This window comes from Palaemon carinicauda, chromosome 10, assembly GCF_036898095.1.
Source record: "Palaemon carinicauda isolate YSFRI2023 chromosome 10, ASM3689809v2, whole genome shotgun sequence".
In the NCBI taxonomy this organism is placed as follows: Eukaryota; Metazoa; Arthropoda; class Malacostraca; order Decapoda; family Palaemonidae; genus Palaemon; species Palaemon carinicauda.
This window is the reverse complement of record NC_090734.1, coordinates 117,815,830-117,839,658: the sequence shown is the minus strand read 5'-3', so window position 1 is coordinate 117,839,658 and position 23,829 is coordinate 117,815,830. Positions and strand designations below refer to the sequence as shown.

General features: G+C 39.9%; 1 protein-coding gene across 2 annotated transcripts in view; it reads right to left on the bottom strand.

The window, feature by feature from the left end:
• Nucleotides 1-23,829, bottom strand: part of Uck (Uridine-cytidine kinase) — a 72,834-nt gene that overhangs the window by 18,618 nt on the left and 30,387 nt on the right. For both annotated transcript variants that reach the window (XM_068381748.1, XM_068381749.1), the window contains exons 4-6: nucleotides 12,482-12,624; nucleotides 11,790-11,887; nucleotides 9,617-9,665 (exon numbers count right to left, since the gene is read on the bottom strand). In XM_068381748.1, the coding sequence (XP_068237849.1) occupies nucleotides 9,617-9,665; nucleotides 11,790-11,887; nucleotides 12,482-12,624 (290 nt within the window). The remainder of the gene's footprint in view (nucleotides 1-9,616; nucleotides 9,666-11,789; nucleotides 11,888-12,481; nucleotides 12,625-23,829) is intronic.

Below are 23,829 nucleotides of genomic sequence, written 5' to 3'. Positions count from 1 at the left end.
ATGTTACTTTTTTCCCCAGAACTAGCAATAAACGATAAACCACCAAATAATTCCTCGATTTTTTTTTTATTGTTAACACCCTTTCTAACATAAGCTGATATGTTAAATAAATTTTTGAGTCCCAAATTTGAGAAATTAATCACCTCTTCCTAATCATATATTATATTTTTAACCCTAGAAAACTATGACAGTTGCAAAGTAATTTGTATCTATGAAAGCACTTTTTCACTGTATGAAATAACTGAAATTATTGCAATTGCCTAATAAAAAATATCAATTTTTTTCAAAGTAAATTTTATTTTTCTTAAATATACAAACTTGAGTCTCATAACAGGAGTATAATTTCAGCAAAGCAAGAAACTTGCGTCAAAATTTATAATGAGATGTAGGTGGCTACTGACAATTTAGCAGGGGACGCATTGCCACCTCCCCCCCTCTCTGATTAGTCACTGTGACCTGCACCTAGGACTTTCTGAGTGGATGGGACAAGAAGTGTAGCTTGAAGAACTTGGACCTGTACAGTTAGGCATATTCATCATCTCCTCCTATGCCTGTTGACATAAAGGGCCTCGGTTAGATTTTGCCAGTCATCTTGACCTTTTAAATCAATACTTCTCCAATTGTCCTCTCCTACTTCACACTTCAGAGTCCTCAGCCATGTAGGTCTGGGTCTTCCAACTCTTCTAGTGCCTTCTGGAGCCAGTTGAAAGTGCGGTGAACTAATCTCTCTTGGGGGAGTGACAGAACACTCAAACCTTAGGAGGACCATAAGTGACTGTAATCCACCTCCTATGACCTGAAATTTTCAGGTGATGAGGTTCGGCTTCTTCTAGACAGACAGTCTTAGAGGAATATACAGTATATTCCTATGGGATATGAAAGCGGGGGAAGCATATAGATGTAGAGGACATACCATGAATGCTTAAAGACGTCCTCTAGGGCTGCTGCTTGATCAAGATTAGTGAGCAGAAGATTGAGGGCTTCCTGTTGACCCTTGTCATGAACATACCTAGTTTTAGAGAACCCCACAATGTGAAAAGTTTTAGTCAGTTAAGGATGAAAGGACCACTCGGCTCCAACTACCTGCCCCTGGTAACAGTGCTTTTCAGCAATTACATTCCTCTTACCAGGAATGAATCTCTCAGATAGCTCCACTGCTAACTCGCAGAGGACACCTTGCTTGTTAACGTGTGCCACTACAGTATTATTATCACACATCAATCATACTGAGTGGCCTATCAGTTGCCAGTGGAATGATCGCTTCACCAGGAGTGATGCCATTAGTTCCAGCAGGTTGATGTATACGCTCTCCCCACCCTGCGACCAGCATTCAGTGACAATTTGTATTCCCCAGATGAGCATTCCTACATTCTTTCGATGCATACGTGAAAAGTAGCAAAGTTGTTGGAGGGCAATCCAAAGGAGTCCCCATCAGGAAATTTTTGTCCTTCAGCCAGCATTCCATATTAACCGTTACTCATTGTTCTACAGTACTTGGATGATGGGGTGGATCGTTGATTAGCGACCACTGTCTCTTCTGGCAACAAGGAAGCAACAGCTGATGTGACCTCAGTGTGGATGAACTATTTTTAAGACAAGATATAGCCAAGTAACTGTTGTCACGGGCAAGCTGAAAGTTGCTGATGGTGTAGGAAAAGGCGTGCTACTGTTGTGAGTCTGCTGACACAATCATTGGATAGGAAGACTTCCAGATGTAATGTTTATCTGCATCCTCATGTACTATGTGCTCTACTTAGGCATGACTGGACTTCTCTAGATTTACCATGATATCTAGATCGTGGCAAAAGGAGGAGCTTGTCTCCAGGAGAAGGACAGGCTCTACCAATTCTCAAGATATCTTAGAAAATGCATCACACTGGCATGAGCCCAAGTTGAGAAGAGTATAAACACACTAGTGAACACCTAGGGGGCAGTCAACAGCCTAAAGTACAGGACTTTGTAAAAGAAGACTTTCCCGAGGGTGAAGGTAAGGAACTTCACCGAAGACCAATGAACAGGAATCTGAAGTATATATCTCTCAGGTCCAGAGAGAGAACAAAAGTCATTTCTTCTGATGGCAACTTATACAGTGCTCACTGCCTCCATCTTGAAGAGAATTTGTTGATCAAACTTGTTCACGGAGGATAGGTCGATAACTATTCTCCCGACCCCAGTCGACTTCTCTACGAAGAATAGAGGACTGTAAAAGCCTGGCCATCACGTACTACTACCTGTAGCGTGCCCTTGTCCAACATCTTCCAAGAAAATGAAGGATGAGGCATTTCTCCAAATCTGGGTGATAGGACGAAAACATTGTTGGAGTCCGAGTGATGGGAGGACAAGAGCCACTGAGCGGGAGGTAGTATCCGTGTCGGAGAACATTTACCGTCTGGTCCACTGCTCTGTGATACTGCCACTCATTGAAGTTGACTGCCTTCCCTAGGAACTTCTCACTTCTCTTCTGCCCCTTCCTTTTCTAAGCTGACCAAAACAAGGGCAAATGTTGAGCAGAATCTGTCTATCTTCTCAGAAAGATGCTGTTGGCACAGTATAGCAGACCTGTATTTGTAGTTCATAGATGACTTCTTCAGGGCTGATTTCAATCACTTTGTCCACGGAGTTAACCTTAATGTTCCGGACTTTTTGAAGGAGATGGCTCAGTGAACAAGGGGATTCCTGGCTGGACTTTGCCCAACTTTCTATCACTTCTCTACCTCGTCGGGGGGAAAGAGCACTGGGCTTTGGCCAATTGGGGCATGTCTTAATGTCAGCGCCTCTCGTTGTCTATTTTCTACCATATACTGTACCTCAGCTTAAGGACCCAGTTGGTCAACTGGTTAAAACTGGTGGGATAAGAGGGCGACTACTTTTGCCTCTAACAGAACTAGGTCTGTAATCTTATTCCTCTCAGGTTTTAACAAATCCTGAAAAGAGGCAAAGAAGGCCACCATTCCTGACCAGTAATCCAATCAGGAGTTCATCTAGTGGTTAGCACTCGCAGTATGTTTCATATTGGCCGACACGGATGCCAAATTGATAGTTGACTGCATCCCTAGTGTCTCTACTAATGTACACTGAGTCAGGGCCATGACAGCCTCATCAATCAATAGTGTCTTCCGGGAAAGAGCTAGTGGTAAGATCTTGATTGAGAGACTTGCATGTAGCAAGTCCCTTCAGCCAGAGACTTGGGCACCTGCACAGTCTATGACTTCCCCGATCAGTTCTGACCATGCAAGTTCTAAAGTGAATTTGAACCTTGTGGAGTGCCAAAAAGCTAATCTTAATGTTTATCCATTAATTGGAGTTCTGATTAGCTTCCCCAAACCATTGAACTGCTAGATGAGAGCCAAAACCTTCAAAAATTTTGACTCAGACTAGGGTCAATAGTATCTACTGTAATACTGTAACTCCTCTCCTCTAGGAAGGGGAGGAGGCAATTGTCTCATTCTGGAGAAAGGTTGAGAGGTTCCAAATGTCTTCTGTTATGTCACAATACCGAGCCTGCATAATATTCTGGATAATCTATTACGATGGGGCATTCCTTGCAGACCTGGAGGTTTCCTTTGCTTCTGTGCTAGTCTTGGATGACCAAGTAAATGCTTTGTAACTCTGAACCGATAACACGGTCATGTCGGGAAGAAGCATTTTGGGACGGATTAATTTTGCTGATGAGCTCGAGGTAACCTATCAGTTTTGGAGTATCATGGAGAATGAGTTCTGGAGGAACTTACCGTAAGTGTCTTAGGGAGTTTCTGTCAAGACTTGGTTCCTTATCTAGTGACCTTGTAAATGAGATCATTACACAAGTCTTTGTAGCCCTCTAGAATTCTCCTAATCAAGTGAACCTGCACTCTTGGAGGAAAGGGAGAGTAGGGATGAACTTGCCCGAGAATGAGAGCATACTTTAGGAAATCAGTCTTGTGAAGAATATATCATGGTTAAATTTCTGCGGTGAACTGAACATGAGGAATCCTCCACTCAGGATCACTAGCTGAGAAGTGGTTTCTTGAACAAGGGACCAATTATATACTGGTAAGCTTAACCTGAGAATGAGAGCATACTTTAGGAGATCAGTCATGTGAAGAATATATTATGGTTAAATTTCTGCGGTGAACTGAACATGAGGAATCCTCCACTCAGGATAACAAGCTGAGAAGTGGTTTCTTGAACAAGGGACCAATTATATACAGGCACATACCTGGTAAGCTATGAGAATGCCTGAACAGGTGAGCGCATCTTGATGGGAGAGGACACGTGCTCAGAGACACGCTAACTGATGGGGGTGCGAGTGAACAGACCGCTCTCTAAAAGAGATGCACACATTAACATGTCTTAATGAGAGAGTACACTTGTGCAAAGAAATGCTAGCAGAAGAGTGCATATTATACAGAGAGTGCAAGTGAACAGACCACTCTCTAATCAAAGCATGCATGTTAACATATGATTGCATGTAAACAGGAGAGCACGCAAACATTAGTGATTTTTGGAATAGGCATGACAACAGGAGATAGTACACAAACAGAAGAGTGCATTCTAACAGAAAGGAGGGTATGAACAAGCGAGCATTTATGTACACTATTGTAAAACAAGAGTGCTCGCCAACAAGTGAGCATGAGCTCAAACAGATGAATAGATGCTAACGGAGGGGCACGTGCATGTAGGGGAGTGTCCATACCCAGTTGAGAACGCAATGGCAGAAGAGCGCACACATACAGATGGATGAGTACCAACAGGAGAGAGTGCACAGACATTAAAATAATTAAGTCCTGATGAATGCTCACTAGGTGGGGAGTGTGCGCCTATAGATAAGACTTCAGGATCAGATAAATAAGAGCTAACTGGAGAGCATGAGCATGAACAAGATACAGTATCAGGATCATACAAATGCTTGGTAATTGGAGAAATCACATGATCCAAAGAGCACACTAGAAGGAGAGAACACACGATGCCTCTCGTAGATATCCGACGATTCATTTACCCACAGTGTAAAGTTGGAAATTTGTCTTCCGAGAACGTAAAGATACGGCTTCTAACTGTGGGAGAGGGAGATTCCATAGGGGCACTGAAAACATCCTTGTCATGCTTCAGAAAAGAAGGAAGAGGAGGTTGACAGTGTTCCCTCCTTTATGCCTTACAGAGACTAGCAGAACTAGTCGGCCCCATTGCAGAAGTAGAGGTTGAAGGCATCAGGTTAAGTGGCGAGGGAGGTCAGGGGCCTTTCCTTATCTTAGTAGTAGAGGTTAAATCCAAAGGTGACAGTGACGCTGAAAGTGACGATTGTTGATTAACTGCCCTTTCAGGAATCCTGGACTGGACGGAAGGAGGTCACATCAATTACTTCCTCTGTACGGGATAATGAGACAACAGAAGACTTAGCCCTTGATGTCACAAGGCCTTGCAAATATCTTTCCATCATTGGCCAGACAGTACTACATTAGATCCCTCTCTCGGGATATGGCTCATCTTGTCTTGGCCTACACATCACCGAATAGTCTGGCCTATTCTTTCCACATTCTCCTCTGTCCTCATACAACTGACAACATTGAGATTACCACAATTCTTCGCCCAAGGGGTTAACTACAGCACTGTAATTGCTCAGAGACTACTTTCCTCTTGGTAAGGGCAGGGGAGAGACTTTAGCTACGGTAAGGAGCTCTTCTCGGAGAAGGACACACTCCTAAATCAAACCATTGTTCTCTAAGTGTTGGGTAGTGCCGTAGCCTCTTTACCATGGCCTTCTACTGTCTTGGATTCGGGTTCTCCTGCTTGAGGGTACACTTGGGCACGCTGTTCTATCTTATTCCTCTCCCACTTATTTCTTATTAATTTTTTCTCGTTTATATATGAAAGATCTAATGTTATTGTTCTTAAAATTTGTTACTTTGATTGTTTATTATTGCTCTTGTAGTTTGTTTATTCCCTTGTTTCCTTTCCTAACAGGGCTATTTTTCCCTGTTGGAGCCCTTGGGCTTATAAGCATCCTGCTTTTCCAACTAGGGTTATAGCTTAGCTTGTAATAATAATGATGATGATAATGCCAGAGGGGGCACAGCATCCTTAAGAAGTTGTCCTCTGTAATAATGTGGTTTCTCCATTTGCTAAAAACACAATTTACATTTAAAGTGTAAAAAAATCCTAGTTTGTCAGCACTTAATGTATAGTATGTTTGTACTACTCAACAGCTGAAGTTATAAGTGGCTACTCAGTGAACAGGCAAAGGGGGGAGGGGGGGGGCTTTCTCCCCTTGCTACCCGCCAATAAATACCTAAACCTTGTTATAAATTTTAAACACAAGTTTCCAGCTTTACTGAAATAATGCTTCTATTAAAGGACAGTTAGTATTCGTGTAAAAACTAGTTTTACTTTGAAAATGCATAAAACTGCCAAAAGCAGCCAGTATAGGTGTCAATTTATAAATTAATGTGTACTATATATATTGTCATTCATTTATATACAGTACATGGATAAATGTTTGAATTTAATCATTATACAATGGGAATCTTGTAATCATGTCCAGGTACATAATTTTGTATAAAAACTTTGTTTTATACTTATATTAATTATCAAATAAATGTCAGAAATAATCTGAGCATCTTTACCTAGGAGAAAACACCTTGGTTGACAAGGAATGCCTGAAAATATTACAGTATATGAATTTTTCGTGAGAAAAACTAACTACGACTACAATTCAATGGGCAGGATTTTTTGTCAAACCATAAATAAGTTAAAATTTTAGACTAAATATTTAGAATAATATATTTTACCATTAATGTAAAGAAGTTGAAAAAAAATCTATGTGGGTAAAGTCCTTGTTATGTGTGAAAAAACTTATTTGTTTATTTCAGATATATTACATACCCAATATATCTTATGACTTTTAATTCAATTAAGCATTAAGGCTAAGACCACCCCATGTTTTAATTATATGAGCCAGGCATCTTCCTCTCTTTCCACTGCCGACTTAAAATTCCAATCAAAAGTAAATGATTCAAGTTAATGAATGACAGTCTAACCATTTTTAGTTAGTTTGAGGGGTAATGGGTAAACAATTCAAATCTCTGTAAGCTTCCAATTATAAAATCAACTATAACAAGACCATCAACAAACATATAAACTGTCTGATGCTTCCACAATAACACTTACATGTTTTAAAATGGATAATTCTGTTGACAGATTTGTGGTTTACCTTCATGGTAAGTTCGCAAAAAAATATTAAAACCTTTTGGCAAGGTGAATGAACTTAAGTAAACCCCATTTATTGATATCAAATTTTCGATGAAATCTTTATATATTTGTATGCAAAGAATCCTTCATTTTGAGTACTAGTCTCTAATATTCTTGCATGTGTCACCAGCTCCAGAGTCCTAAGAGCATGTAAATCATGGTGCACTGAAGAGAGTTAAAGTCTCCGTGGAATATCAGTAGAAGGTAAAAAATAAATCAACAAACTAGTGGACTAGTTGTTTCTATGTTAAAAAAAGACAGTCAACACATTCAAAATGGAATGAGTGTGGTACACAAGCTGATAAGCCCGATAATGTACGTATACTGACACTGCAACCATGCCTATTTCTTTGTAGAACAAGAATAGAACAAAATGAGTGTAAGGATGGAATAGAGGCAATGGCACTAAGATTATTAAAATTGTATTAAAAAAAATGGTTAAAAAAATACTTTTTTGACAAAGAATCCCTTTAATCACAGTGCCTGAATTGTAATATAGAGGAGGAAAAATCCTCCAATATCATCCAGATACTGGTAATTATAAATGAAGATAACCAGGGGCTGACCCATATCTAAAGGATTCCTCTATGATAAAAGTTGTCACAAAACAATTTCTAAGGATGATGAGTTGTTATCCTAATGCAATAGTACTCATGTATAGACCTCTATTGTAGGTTACCAAGTTATAGATTGAAAAAACAAAATGATAGAATTACACATACAAAAAAATTATATCAGGAACTTAAACAAAATCTAGAACAAATAACCAATCGGTACTCTCATGAAGACTCTTGACATTCCAAGAACATTGCAAGATATGAAATAACATAAAAAATTGCAAATCAGTTGCACATTTCCACAAAACCTTAAAAAACAGAAATAGTGGAAAGCATGAAAGAGAACTACTTGGCCAAGCACCAATCTCACTCCCAAAGAAGCCTCAGAAGACTAGAATGCTTTATGAAGAAATATCTCATCATTATGATGGTAAACTTAAAGCCAATCTTAATACAGCATGGTAAATTGCATCATTATATTACTTCTCTGCAGGGTTGATAGTTTCTTTTCTAACAGTAATTTAAAGTCTCTGTGAATCATGGAGACACACACACACACACACACACACTCTCTCTCTCTCTCTCTCTCTCTCTCTCTCTCTCTCTCTCTCTCTCTCTCTCTCTCTCTCTCTCTCTCTCTCTCTCTCTCTCTCTCTCTCTCTCTCTCTCTCTCTCTCTCTCTCTCTCTCTCTCTCTCTCTCTCTCTCTCAAGCAGCCAGCTCTATCCAGATTGGTTGCATGGGAGTGTGCAAACCATGAATTGCTTGGATTGATGATTTATAGTCTGCTACTGTTAAAAAAAATTTTATCACAAATGTTTTTCCCTTCTCACAATATCTAAACTTGTGTCAGAAGTCTGCTACTACTTCCGTAAATATTAAACCGAACCCTTTTAATTTTTCCCCTGGTTTTTTAATTAACCCCTGACCTAACCTTTAATCTAAGCTGATGGCTATAAGCATTTAGTGTGCTTCAATGATACCAGCAGTGCCCTTTTGTTCCTAATGAAAGCATGAAATGAGTTCTAGTTGGAAATGTAAAAGTTCTTCTGGCCTACACCTTCATACTATTCAATGAAAAAGGAAAATAAAAGTTTTGGTTAGATAGAATAAAAAGTAATGCCATGACTTATATACACACAACACACATTTGTAGATCTTGGAATGAACGACCACAGGAACACAATAACAGGAAGTTATTCACTATAATAGACTTACTTCAACTATCAAATGCAAACCTCAATATTATAAATTTTTATAAAGTTGCTTGAATATACTCCCTGACAATATGGACTAAGTTTGTTTGAATAGAATCTCTCCTGGGAAATTACCTAGACCATGTAGCACCTACATTGACAATTCTACCATTCATCATAGGGCTGGATACTGCCCTGCTTTCTACTGAAAATTAATTAATGGCCTCCATACACAATATATTAATGAGTTATGAAGACAACTTAAATTACCCAGGAAAAAGTTCTGAAAAATTTTCTTTAAACTTTCACGATACCCTAATTAAATTTACATGTGGAGACCGATTTGCCTTCAAGAAATTGCTCTACCTAAATACGAAGAAGCTTCTATCCTACACATGGGTTTCAACTAATGGCAAAGCTGAGGATAATAAGGCATCAAGGCTTTGAAAGAAATTAGAACTAAAGATCAAGTGGAGTGTCACTTGTGCAACTAAACTAACAAAAGGTGAATGCCATAACAGTAAATGGTGCTAATGCAATGCCATATGTATTAATTCACACCACCTGGCATCATTATGTTATGACTGGATGTGCACTAAACTGGAAACAAGGAAAACAGAACAAGAAAAACTCGACTAACCTGTGTTCTCTGCGCCCCTCGGGATTATGACATCTGCAAACTTCTTGGTCTGAAAAGATAAAATGAATTAGTCTATCTCATTAGGAAACCCAAAATTAATAGCATGCCAAAAATAATCTAAACATACACCTCAAAAATCTATATTTGAGTAATTGTTTTTTTTACCAAAGCAGCTGAACCTAATAACAGTAGGCCAATGGTCTCTACCTTTTACATTTCTTAGGAAGAACAGGCAAATTTCAAATGCATTACTGAGAACTGGTTCATATACATTTCAGTTTTTTAACCTACAGCCTTGAGTTAGTGCATTCTAAGTATTTTTTTTTCTTATCTTTTTATTCTTTAATAACATTTTGTATTTGTTCAAATCATTCTTCGTAAGGAGCTATGGTTAGTTTTGGAAATTCATATTAATCAATTTCTTAAGGGAAATTTGTTTTTATTGCAAAGTAGTTCTTTTTGCATATTCTAACAAGCGGACCCGGTTCCGTACACAATTATTTTCTAACTTGGGTATGTACTTATTTTTTTTTAATTCTGCAGAAATTATTTTAGAATCCCACATAAAGGAATAGATTTGCATTTTTCCTTCAATACGGCAGTTGTAAATGAATGTTTGCTGCACAAATGTCCTTCTTACTTCTTTGTTTGTTCATTTATATATTTACAAATTTTATGTTATAATAATGTTAAAAGATGCACCGTGTCAAGAGAGAACAAATAAATAGGGCAAAAACATAAAATTTGCCAAAAAAAAAATACGGACAATATATTACGCTAGCCACGTCTTACTCGTGTGCACATTTGGTACAGGTAGCATAATTATTGTAAGCGTATTTGAGAGAAATAATCCTGAAATATGATAAACTCTACAAAAACAACTTTGAAGGCCATTTTCTCAAAACTAGGAATTTTCATAGAAATATTGCATAGGCATTTTTTTAAACTACCAATTTTGGTCATTCAAACGTGAAAAGATAGGGAATTTTGTAATACAATATCGAGAAACTTTTTCCAAAAATTAAAAACTTCGATATGAAATAAATTCACCTTTTAAAGTGACGTCTATCCTTATAAAATACATATATATAATACATATAAAAAATCAAAGTGCTATAAAAACTTCCTCTCAAAATTTTTGTAAATAAAATTACTTATGAAATATATCCTTAAAAAAAAAATAAAAATAATTAGGCAGAGTTTGAAGCAACTCCAAAATAACATTGTTTAAATAGGGCCGAGTCATGCTCCTTAACACAGGTTTCTTTTCGTTTGCTGCCACTAGTTTCTGCTTATACAAAAAACACTACTGACAAAAAGTTCTTTACTTCAATGTTTTTTCCAGTTTCTTTTCTCCATTTACCTTATCTATCAAATAAATCTATTAAGATATTATATAATGAATGCAAGAATATGTTAAAGGTTGTGCTGCTTCAAATTTTCCTTCCAATATAATACCTACTTTTCGACCACAACTAAATCTTAAAAATCTGTTTTATTGCTAGAAAAATCATCATAATTTGTAACTACATTCTCCACCTACTTGACTAGTTTTCTCATGTCCTTAAGCTTGTAGCATGACTCATGATCTTTGGGTTGGAATTTTGGAAATTCAAATTACTGCATTCTTTTTTCTAGGAGAATGACTATATTTCATATTTCAAATGGGCTTTTAAGTAAAAACAATCGAAAAAATAAAAAAAGGACTTTTCTTTATATTTACTCAAGTGCGTCCAGCTACTGAGGGCAGATCCACTGCCTCATAGTGAAGGGGTTAACTAAAGACGTATTGCTTTCATATCGGTATCTTTAAAAAGAAAAAATCCACATGCATGTAACATAAGTCATCACATTACCATTCAATAACATTCAAAACATCCCAAATTATCAGATTCAGTTAATTTAACTAACAAAAAATTATCTGGAAACTACATGAAGGATCAGGCTATCATTACTGTATTAGTAATAAAGCCGTCTAACCAGGTCAATAAGAATGTGTCAAAGACAAAATTGAAGCATAAACTGAGGCTGACACATATTTAAATCATGTAACCTTGTGAAAGATGGCTGTGTGAAGAGGTAGATGTATTAAACACACAAGTCTGAAACACACTAAAAAAAAAAAAAAAAGTATCAAAATCTAAACAAGGAGAAAGTGTGTCACAATACTTACAGGTAAACAAAATTCTTCGAAGGCAGGTTTTACCAAGTTTGTGTACTGGTTCAAGACATGTTCTAAATTTCTGGCACGTTCTCTGGTGTCTCGCATAACTACAAAAAAGCAAAAAAAACAAGAAATCTCTTAATAATCAAAGAAATAACTTGAAAAATACAACGATGAAGATCCACAATAATTGTGATTGAAAAAAATAGTTTATTTCTAAGAACTTCATCCAACATTCACCAAAGCTGCTATGGGACCGATGATAATCTTCAAATAGTTTTATATGTTAGTATATAACTACACTCTAAAGTTTCAATTTGGGGACACCAAGTCATACCAAAATAACAGCCATATAAATATCACTAACTAAATTATCAATAGCTCTGCAAGGTAAAAATCAGCTGCCTGAATAAGATAGCATTAATTTGATTGGGTAAAGTCAGTTGGAGCATGGGAGTCCGTTCTGACATTTTTTTGGTTGCCGCTGATAGCCGATTCATTGATGGTATGGAAAAATGTAATTAATGCATTTTACAGAAAGATTTATTATACAAAGCTTTGGTGAAATGAAAAAACATAGTTTTCTATTTCCAGAGAATGACTACCCACAGCCATACAAGTGATAGAAAAAACTATTACAGGACTTTACTCATGTTTTTTAAAAATCTAACTAGAAAAAAAAAATCAAGGGGACTTCCTACCTCTTCTGGCTAACCGGGTGTCTGCATCTGAATCGACAAACAACTTCATGTGGAAGTGAGATCGAATTTCTGGTTGATAGAACATCAAAATGCCCTCAAACAACACAACATCAGCAGGGTAAAGTGTAGTAGTACTTTCAAGCCTGCAAAAAAAGAAAACAATATACTAAGGAAAAAAAGTAATTCAATTGCTATCAATAACACTCTGCTAACCAGCCTGGCTAGCAAATACAAAAAAAAAAGTCAATTACACTTTTAGAATAGATACACGCACACAATTCAAGAATGAGCTGGTTTGCTTAAACAATGACAAATTAAAACAAAGGTTATATATCCCAAACCTTCATTTCATAAAGCAATTTCTACAAACACTTTATACAATTCTGCTACTAAAAACTTTTTTGTTTTTGACTCTCTACTATTTTCATATAAGGGTTTCTATTTCCCATCAACAATTTCAAACAACATGGTCTTAACGAGTTAAAACATCCTTGTAAAAGGGATCAGGTTGAAAACCTTCTCTGGTAAAAGGTATCACTGCAATTTTCCCTTCAAAAATGAATAACACTGAAACCTATCTTCTCTAAGTCTATTATTCAGTGCCTATCTCATTTAGACTTTCCTCAAGGCTTCAAGAAATGTCAAAGTTTCCTTTCCAAAAAAAAAAAAAAAAAAAAAAAAAAGGTATAGAATAGGGTTTAGCACTCAGAAAAGTAAAGGTCACTATAAAGACATACATATCCTAAGGGCAAATAAAGTAAGGCTTGTATTGGATTGTTGAGAACAGACTGGCATATACTCATTCTTGTAAGACACAAATAATAACAACCTCTGAAGTTTATAGCTCCAGGATGCCAATAATAAAAGGATGAGTTAAAAAGTGAGGAAGATGACCAAGCCATAACTTGGTCCACTACAACCACCTGTTCAACAAATAGGATTATAATTATTTGAGAGTTGAATTGCCATGGTAAAGCTTACAAATGGTGGGGTGATACTGCTAAGTACTTGAAAAAAAAAAAAATACTGTAAACAGAATGTTGAGTCATGAGGAATCTGATCAGATGAACCAGAACATTTACCTCCTCTGAGTCATCATATGGTACATAACTATAAAGACTAGGGATGACAGAGGCTCTCATGGCATATGGTATGTGTGATCCTCTTACTGAACGAGGTAAAGGAAGGGATGATAAAAGGTATTGTGGAATCGTCTACTTACACTGAATTCAACTTTTCATTATATAGCCATGTACACCTGAGAACCAATGGGACAATAGCATTTGTGCAATTACACTCTGGAGAGAAACTGCTAAGGTGTAAAACTCTCACTCTTCTTAATCATAGAAGAGAAAAAGTAAAAAAGTTGAAATAATGAAATTGGAGTAAAAAAACTAATTCATCAGTGAGGTAATAATACAGTAAAAGGGCAATAACACAGGAAACATTTCAAATATACAATAGTAACTGCAAATACTGGAGACCCAAGAAAAAGAAAGTTTTGTTTGCTTGTTTGTTTATGTCACGAATGTCAGAGGGAATGTACCCCCCCACACACATAAGATAAATGTCAAGGCCCCTCTCCATTAAGCTAAGACCAGGATGGGCCAGGCAATGGCTGCATACACTCTAGAATCTATCAACCTTAAGAGGGGCTTGAAAGCCTGTCCAATAGATTGCCAGGCAGGGACGTTTCTAAAGTGAAAATCTTTTATAACTATCAAGACCTCTGTAGACGTATCACATGAAAGGGGGCTCATGCTTGATTTGTACCTCCTCCTGTCTATCAGATAAAGTGATCAGTGTCTGAGAACATTCCAAGATCAATAATCTAGGTATAAAAGTGATACGGTTGTGATGAAATAAATGTGAATAAAAGGTCATGTACACTATTTACATAAATCAAATTGGATTTTCCTTATGATCTGTTTCCAAGTTTGCGTTAAGAAATTGAACCACTTAACACTTTCATCACCATAAAAATATAAGAAAACCTTCAAAGGCCTAACATCACTAGTGTATGTTAACATATAAATCTTTCGGAAAATTGAAAGGAGCTAAAGTCAATCAACTGTAGGTATTACAGTACACTCCGTTTAAAGGACTCTAGAAATATGATTTGATTGGTTGGTCAAGGAGAATAAGGTATCTGTAAACATCATCCGTTTTAGAAATTTACCTACCTATGTTGGAACTAGATAGCCACAACCTAGCTTGACCCTACAGGCCCCGTTCTAAAATGCACCTTCATAGTTTGTTCCATGATCCCAATGTCCACATCTCTAGCGCTGTACTTTGCTTTCAGACTATTCTTGAGTCTCACAACAAATAAGTTATAGTTTGTTTCATGGAATCTGGCCCATAAGGCACATAATAATGGTCAAAAGGTCATTTATAAGGTCAAATTGGAACAAGAATCTCTTTTGGTTGCACCATGAAGTAAAGAGGTTTGACAGCACAGCAAGATGATAGAAAGGAAGTGGGAATGGAGGCAAAGAATAAGACTAAATAATTTGAAATGCAACAACAACTTTTTATCTTTTAATAATGCTACGGAGACATCTTCCTAATGTCTCAGGAATATAATGCGAGACCTTCAGATACTGTAGACCATTTACAATTACTATAATCAATTGAGCAATTGTTGTCTAATGCATCAATAATATGGATCTTGTGTCTAGAGCCAGACTTGAGTGTCTGCTATAAGAACAACTTTTTTCATAGCCCACTGCATTTCTTTTAACAAAATTAAGAATGACTTTCATATTATACTTTAAAATAATTCTTTACATAAATGTAAATACTCAACTTCTTAGCTAAATTTCTTTCATTGGTCAGCTGGCAGACAAAGTTCTCAAACTTCATGGATGAAATAATAATTTAGTAGAGTGGTCTAAAGAGTTGAATAAATATCTTTTAAGCTACAAACCTAAAGACCTGCTGAAAACAAAAGAAAATGTTATATGGTGAAAATAAATGTTTTAGATTTTTTTCAGGTCCAGTGGCTTGAGAGTAAGCATACACAAACATGAGAAAAATCCCGCCACTAAAATTACACTTAGTTGTTGCACATTATATCAGACCCACAAGAGAAAAATGGATGGATCTGATCAACAATTATTCCATAATTTTCCATAAGAAACCACATGAATTTATTTAAAAAATGGATAACATTATTCAGCAAGATTTAAAATTATGGATACAATAGTGTACAAAACATCTTTAAACATCAGTGCATAGAGTACAGTACCATAATACAAACAACACATTCATGGCAAGTTATGATTAAAAGCAACTGCAACAAATTACCAAAAAAAATGACAAATTTGTAGATAATTTGTATTTTTCCTAACTATACAAACCTTAGCTATTTAAAGTGGGCAATTACTTTCGGCATAGCTGAAAGGACGAGCCATAAAAATTTAACGAGGGATTATTACCCCACCGCTAGTTAGCGACGGGTAGGGAGGGTAGTTAGCTACCCTCCCCCCTCACACACCTATGTTGTAGCTCCAATTTGCTTAGAGGTAGGACATCATGGGGGACAGGGCTGGCGGGCAAGTTTGATTAAATAGCTAAGGTTTGTGTAGTTAGGAAAAATGTTATTTTTATTAATAAAATAAATTTTTGAATATACTTACCTGGTGATCATATAAGCTGCAACTCTGTTGCTCGACAGAAAAACCTACGGTCAAAATACGCCAGCGATCGCTATGCAGGTGGGGGTGTACATCAACAGCGCCATCTGTCGAGCAGGTACTTAGTACTCCAAGTAAACAAAGAACCAATTTTCTCCTCGGTCCACTGGGTCTCTATTGGGGAGGAAGGGAGGGTCCTTTAATATATGATCACCGGGTAAGTATATTCAAAAATTTATTTTATTAATAAAAATAACATTTTTCAATATTAAACTTAGCCGGTGATCATATAAGCTGATTCACACCCAGGGGGGTGGGTAGAGACCAGCATTACATGTTTACATTATTATGAGCTAAGTATTTTGTATTTCATTTTAGCAGTTATTCAAAATAACAAACATAAAATAAATAAGTACCTGGTAAGGAAGTCGACTTGAACAATTACTCTGCCTTTTTAAGTACGTCTTCCTTACGGAGCCTCGCGATCCTCTTAGGATGCTGAGCGACCCCTAGGATCTGAAGTATCAAGGGTTGCAACCCATACAACAGGACCTCATCAAAACCTCTAATCTAGGCGCTTCTCAAGAAATGACTTTGACCACCCGCCAAATCAAGTAGGATGCGAAAGGCTTCTTAGCCTTCCGGACAACCCAAAAACAATAATAAAACATTTCAAGAGAAAGATTAAAAAGGTTATGGAATTAGGGGATTGTAGTGGTTGAGCCCTCACCCACTACTGCACTCGTTACGAATGGTCCCAGAGTGTAGCAGTTCTCGTAAAGAGACTGGACATTCTTAAGATAAAAAGACGCGAACACTGATTTGCTTTTCCAATAGGTTGCGTCGATTATACTTTGCAGAGATCTATTTTGTTTAAAGGCCACGGAAGTTGCGACAGCTCTAACTTCGTGTGTCCTTACCTTCAGCAGAGCTTGGTCTTCCTCATTCAGATGGGAATGAGCTTCTCGTATTAACAGTCTGATAAAATAGGATAAAGCATTCTTTGACATAGGCAAAGATGGATTCTTAACTGAACACCATAAAGCTTCAGACGGGCCTCGTAAAGGTTTTTAAATAGAACTTAAGAGCTCTTACAGGACATAAGACTCTTTCTAGTTCATTTCCAACCATACGATAAGTTTGGAATGTCGAACGATATTGGCCAAGGCCGAGAAGGCAGCTCGTGTTTGGCTAGAAAACCAAGTTGTAGAACATGTAGCCGTTTCGGATGAGAATCCGATGTTCTTGCTGAAGGCATGAATCTCACTGACTCTTTTAGCTGTGGCTAAGCATACCAGGAAAAGTGTCTTTAAGGTGAGATCTTTCAGGGAGGCTGATTGTAGCGGTTCGAACCTGTCTGACATAAGGAATCTTAGTACCACGTCTAAATTCCAACCAGGTGTAACCAAACGACGCTCCTTCGTGGTCTCAAAAGACTTAAGGAGGTCCTGTAGATCTTTATTGTTGGAAAGATCTAAGCCTCTGTGACGGAAGACTGATGCCAACATGCTTCTGTAACCCTTGATAGTGGGAGCTGAAAGAGATCGTTCTTTCCTCAGATATAAGAGGAAGTCAGCTATTTGAGTTACAGAGGTACTGGTCGAGGATACGGATACTGACTTGCACCAGTTTCGGAAGATTTCCCACTTCGATTGGTAGACTCTAAGGGTGGATGTTCTCCTTGCTCTAACAATCGCTCTGGCTGCCTCCTTCGAAAAGCCTCTAGCTCTCGAGAGTCTTTCGATAGTCTGAAGGCAGTTAGACGAAGAGCGTGGAGGCCTAGGTGTACCTTCTTTACGCGTGGCTGACGTAGAAGGTCCACCCTTAGGAGAAGTGTTCTGGGAACGTCTACTAGCCATCGAAGTACCTCGGTGAACCATTCTCTCGCGGGCCAGAGGGAAGCAACTAGCGTCAACCTTGTCCCTTCGTGAGAGGCGAACTTCTGCAGTACCTTGTTGACAATCTTGAACGGAGGGAATGCATATAGATCTAGATGTGACCAATCTAGTAGAAAGGCATCTATATGAACTGCTGCTGGGTCCGGGATTGGTGAGCAAAATATTGGGAGCCTCTTGGTCATCGAGGTTGCGAAGAGATCTATGGTTGGCTGGCCCCAGGTGGCCCAAAGTCTCTTGCATACATCCTTGTGGAGGGTCCAATCTGTTGGAATTATTTGTCCCTTCCGACTGAGACAATCTGCCATGACATTCAAGTTGCCTTGGATGAACCTCGTTACTAGTGATATGTCTAGACCTTTTGACCAGGTGAGGAGGTCCCTTGCGATCTCGTACAATGTCAGAGAGTAGGTCCCTCCTTGCTTGGAGATGTACGCCAAAGCCGTGGTGTTGTCCGAGTTCACCTCCACCACTTTGCCTAGAAGGAGAGACCTGAAGCTTTTCCAGGTCAGACGTACTGCCAGTAGCTCCTTGCAGTTGAAATGCATTGTCCTTTGACTCGAGTTCCATAATCCCGAGCATTCCCTACCGTCTAATGTCGCACCCCAGCCTACGTCCGATGCGTCCGAGAAGAGAACGTGGTTGGGAGTCTGAACAGTCAGGGGAAGACCCTCTCTAAGGTTGATATAGTCCTTTCACCAAGTCAGACAAGACTTTATCTTTCCGGAAACCGGGATCGAGACCGCTTCTAGCGTCTTGTCCTTTTTCCAGTGGAAAGCTAGATGGTATAGAAGAGGACGGAGGTGTAGTCTTCCTAGTGACACAAATTGATCCACGGATGACAGTGTCCCTACCAGACTCATCCACAGCCTGACTGGGCAGCGTTCCTTCTTCAGCATCTTCTGGATGGATAGCAGGGCTGGGGGCTGATCGTCTTGTTCAGCAACGTCCTCATCAGAGGGTTCCTCATCCGAAACTGATGAGGAAACGGCAACGGAGTGGGCAACGTCGCTGAATCCGGTCGCACTGGTGGATGCGTGACGGAGCCGGACGCAATATCATGGAACTGCTGCACAGTCTGTGAACTGTCAACAACCATGGGTGCGCGAGGAAGTACAGCGTCAACCCGAAACTGTCTAGACTGTCTGGGTTGTGCAGTCAACACCCTACCGGGTTGCTGAGGTTGACGCACTGCGTCACAACAAGTCACCTCTGCTGGTTGTTGAACGTCCTGAACGTCAACAACCACCTCCGAGCGTCGCTTAACGTCAACGTGCGACCGGCAACCCACACTGGGTCGCATCGGTGGAGGAACCACCTCAACTGGCAGACGCGAGTAGGTTACCTCAGCATCAACAGGGCGCACAACCGACCGGTTGGAAGGTTGTTGGCCAGAAGGAGGAACCACCTCAACTGGCAGACGCGAGTAGGTTACCTCAGCGTCAACAGGGCGCACAACCAACCGGTTGGAAGGTTGTTGGTCAGAAGGTTCTTCTCCGCATTTAAGTCCTCTATCAAGGACGCAAGCTTGGACTGCATGTCTTGCAGCAAAGCCCATTTAGGGTCTACGGGAGCAGGTGTGGCAACAGACGGGGTTAGCGACTGAGGCGGAACCATTTACCATCCCTGAAAGCCTTGTTATGTGTGACATAATAGTACAGCAAAACTTCAAAGGCTCGACAAAAGTTGAGAAGTTGACCTGTAAACAACTTGGAGCGTCTCCTGGCTAGGCGCCAGGGCGAGTCTACCAGAATTGAGAAGTCTATCTGGGCAGAGGCATGAACTCCCAAGCCGAGAACTTCTCTCGTGTCCTATTAGACTCTCGCTCTATAAGCCAGTTTAAAAGAAGGGAAATCAAAGGCTGTATCCCTAAAACTCCTCCTGGTGCAAAAACCAGTCGCCTAGCCAACGTAACGCTCTCTAGGAGAGCGAGAGCACTAGCTTAAAAACAACGGCTTCGAAGTAGCTAGGCCTAGTGTAAGTTCTGACGTTTAGGCGAACGAGGAGCAGCAGTTACAAGATCCGGACGAAGATCCTTAAAAAATCATCATGATTTAATTAAAGTCCATAGGAGGCTAAGCAGCTTAAGGCTCCTCTCCAAATGACAGAGTCCTCAAGGGAATATCAGTAGGAGGGAGAACAGCACTTTCTCATCTACAGGAACCTTGTCCGATAAAAGCTAGGTTATCTCAGTGAGTCTCTCACTGGTACATTAGTAGCAGACCAGAAGGCAACGTCATGTAACTGCTTGACAGTCTGTGAACTGTCAACAACTGAACTGTCAACCACAACAGGTGCGTGAGGACATACAGTGTTCACTCGAGACTGCTTTGACTGTCTATACTGAGCAGTCAAAACAACTCTAGAATGCGGAGGTTGACGCACCGCGTCAAAACAAAACAACTTAGACTGTTGTTGTACCTCGCGAACGTCAACGGAAGGTTCCGTGCGTTACTGAACGTCAACATGCGGCTGGCAGGGTACACTGGAACGCATGGGTGGCGGGACTCTCTCAGCTGGAGTGCGGCAGAAGGTCGCCTCAGCGTCCACAGAACGCACAACCGTGTTGGTTGTAGGCTAGAGGTTGGTGCAGTGTCAACCTTCTCCGCACGAAAGTCCCGCATCAATGACGTTAACTGAGACTGCATGGTCTGCAGCAAAGACCACTTAGGGTCTACAGGAGCAGGTGCGGCAACAGACGGTGTGACTGCCTGATGCGGTACCGCTTTGCCTCTCTTAGGAGGTGAGCAGTCGTCGGAAGACTGCAGCAAGTCCGAACTGACCCAGTGGCTACAACTGGGCCGTTGGACTTGCGCGGAAGGGACCGACTTGCGCTTAATAAGCTGCGAGACCTTGGTCCATGGTTTCTTACGAGAAACCTCTTCCGCAGACGAGAAATAAATGGGCTCTCTCGTCTTTGTGTGGGTGGGGCGATCTTGGGTAGATACGCCCGAAACCACGGAGGGAAACGTCTGTTCGTTGATCAAGGCCTGACGAACCCATAAGTCGTTCGACATTACTTCTCCTCTGGGCTTGGGAGCTTGCAAGAGGTCCCGGACTAGGTGAACGACAGGCACGAACAGACGAACCCTCGGACGCAACACTGTAACACTTTGCGCATATCACTTTGATTTTCTGTTTTGCACTTATTTCACTGAAATCGAAACTTTTACTGATTTCTATCTGAAACATGCAATTCTACCCTTATTAAAAGGTAGTAATTGCGAAATCAGTCGTATAATGCAGCTCATTAATACTAGCAAAAAACAGAAAACATATATAAAGATAAAAAATTCAGTGGCTGGGAAAGAGACTAAACACTAGTTCAAATAAACTACGTTTACAATCTCTCACCGCACATAGCCTGGAGACAAGAATAAAACCCTAGAATCGTTTTACCTTCTTCCCCGTACAGCGACTAGGGACGAGAGTAACACGAGAAAAACGTTACCCGCTTGAACGGAACGTTTTCTCTCCTCTCTCTCCCTCCGTCTCTATCTCTCTCTCTCTTTCTCTATTGATTTCGCACCTAAGAGAAGAGCCCAATTATATATCGTCAAAAAAACATGTTATTTGACTAAAGGAAAAAACTGAAAGGTTTTCCAAATAAAAAGTTCCTTTAAATTAGAATTTAAAACATTTAAGCTAAGAAAGAATGAACAAAACGTCAGAATCGATTTACTCTTACTGCAAAGTGAAACCGTGATACACTCTCTCTCTATCGTAACGATAGAGCGCATGTTGAACGTCCTGAACGTCAACAACTGCGAAGCATAAAAAAACTAAACGTTAGTTCATCTTTGAAAACAGTACGAAGACTATCAAAGAAATTCTTTCATAAAACATTAAATTTAAAAAGTTTTAAATTCTTTAAAGGCTAAATACGATATAACGGGCTCAACGTTGATTAACTTTGGTTCCAAGTTAGGACCGCCTACTATCAGGAAAGGTCGCATATAAACAAAACATAAAAATTATCTTTATATGTTTATAATAAATGGAAAGTTAATCGAAGAGGCCAAATAAAGGCGGAGAGATATAAAATATATAGATCTATAAAGTGTTAAGTAAAATTACTAAAAACCTAAACACACTTCCGTCTAAGGGAAGGGTCGGCCATTTAAAAGTGAAAGAGAGTCCATACTCTCTTTGTCACCCTAATTAAATCTATCCAAAACGAGTTCAAGTTTTGAGATGAAGATAAAACACCTGCATAGCGAAAGCTCAAAACTAGAATAGTGTACTTCACCAAATAGTTGTGAAAACAAATCCAGTTAGTAACAGCGTATTAGTAAGTCTTGCCGGTAGCCCGACAGAGAGAAAATTGGTTCTTTGTTTACTTGGAGTACTAAGTACCTGCTCGACAGATGGCGCTGTTGATGTACACCCCCACCTGCATAGCGATCGCTGGCGTATTTTGACCGTAGGTTTTTCTGTCGAGCAACAGAGTTGCAGCTTATATGATCACCGGCTAAGTTTAATATTGAAAAATACAAATTATCTACGAATTTGTCACTTGTTCCGTAACTGGAATACAAACCACGCTATTTAAAGTGGGTGACTTGACCCTAGGAAGGGTGGAACAAGTCCCAGCCATACTTGATTTTGGCTTTGCCCGGGGACTCATTATCTGAGTGTGTCAGCACTCAACAATAAAGAGTCCCTGCACCTCGCTCGCACCTTGCTATGCAAGGGCTGCGGCCTACGTAAGCTGTGTGTGAAGGAAATAAGTGTGACTCGTCCTAGGAAGTTGACCTGAAGTTCTTTAGATGGAAACTTAGGGCTAGGACTCTCACAATACCACCTCGTCAGGGTATGGGGACGCGACAGTATTAACTTAATACTAGGAACACAAGGGAACATGGTTTACCTGCAATGGTTTGAGGTCAGCTGTGCAGAGAACCCAGGATGCTGCTTTCCCCAAAAGAGGGGAGGATGAAGAAAAGAATAAGGGCCAGGCATACCTTTTCATTCATGCAGAATAAAACCGGGTAACAATGCCCCAACCCTCTGCTACTTGTCCATTAAGGAGCCTGAGGTTTAAACCAGCTGTTGTGCAGCCACCACAGGGCCGATAGAGAACGTATCGAGCCTCCTGTAGGTCACGTCTTGCAGGTAGTGGGCTGTGAAGGTCGTTTGACGCTTCCACACCACTGCTTGCAGAACCTGCGTCACTGAGAAGTTTTTCTTGAAGGCCAGGGAGGTAGCTACTCCCGACATCATGAGCTCTAGGACGACGTGATGGAGGAGGGTCAGGATTCAGGGACAGATGGATTGCCTTTCGAATCCATGCTGAGATGGTGTTCATGGTAACCCTCCTCTTCGATCTCCCAGTGCTGACAAACAAGGCCCGCACTTGGGGACGAACTGCAGCTGTTCTCTTCAGGTATAGTCTCAGACTCCTTACTGGGCACAGTAGGAGATGGTCTGGGTCATCTGTTACGGAACGAAGACTCGAAATCTGGAAGGAGTTGAAGCGAGAGTCCGGCACTCCCGGATTCTGAGTCTTAGCAATAAACTCAGGGACGAAGCTGAACGTTATCTCCCCCCATCCCCTTGAATGGGCGATGTCATACGAGAGACCATGAAGTTCGCTAACTCGCTTGGCTGACGCCAAAGCTAGTAGGAACACCGTCTTCCAAGTCAGGTGGCGATCTGAAGTCTGGCGTAATGGTTCGTAGGGAGGTCTCATTAGAGATCTGAGAACTCGAACCACGTTCCATGGAGGAGGTCTCACTTCCGACTGAGGGCTGGTAAGTTCATAACTACGTATGAGTAGGGAAAGTTCTAGCGAAGAAGAAATGTCCACTCCTTT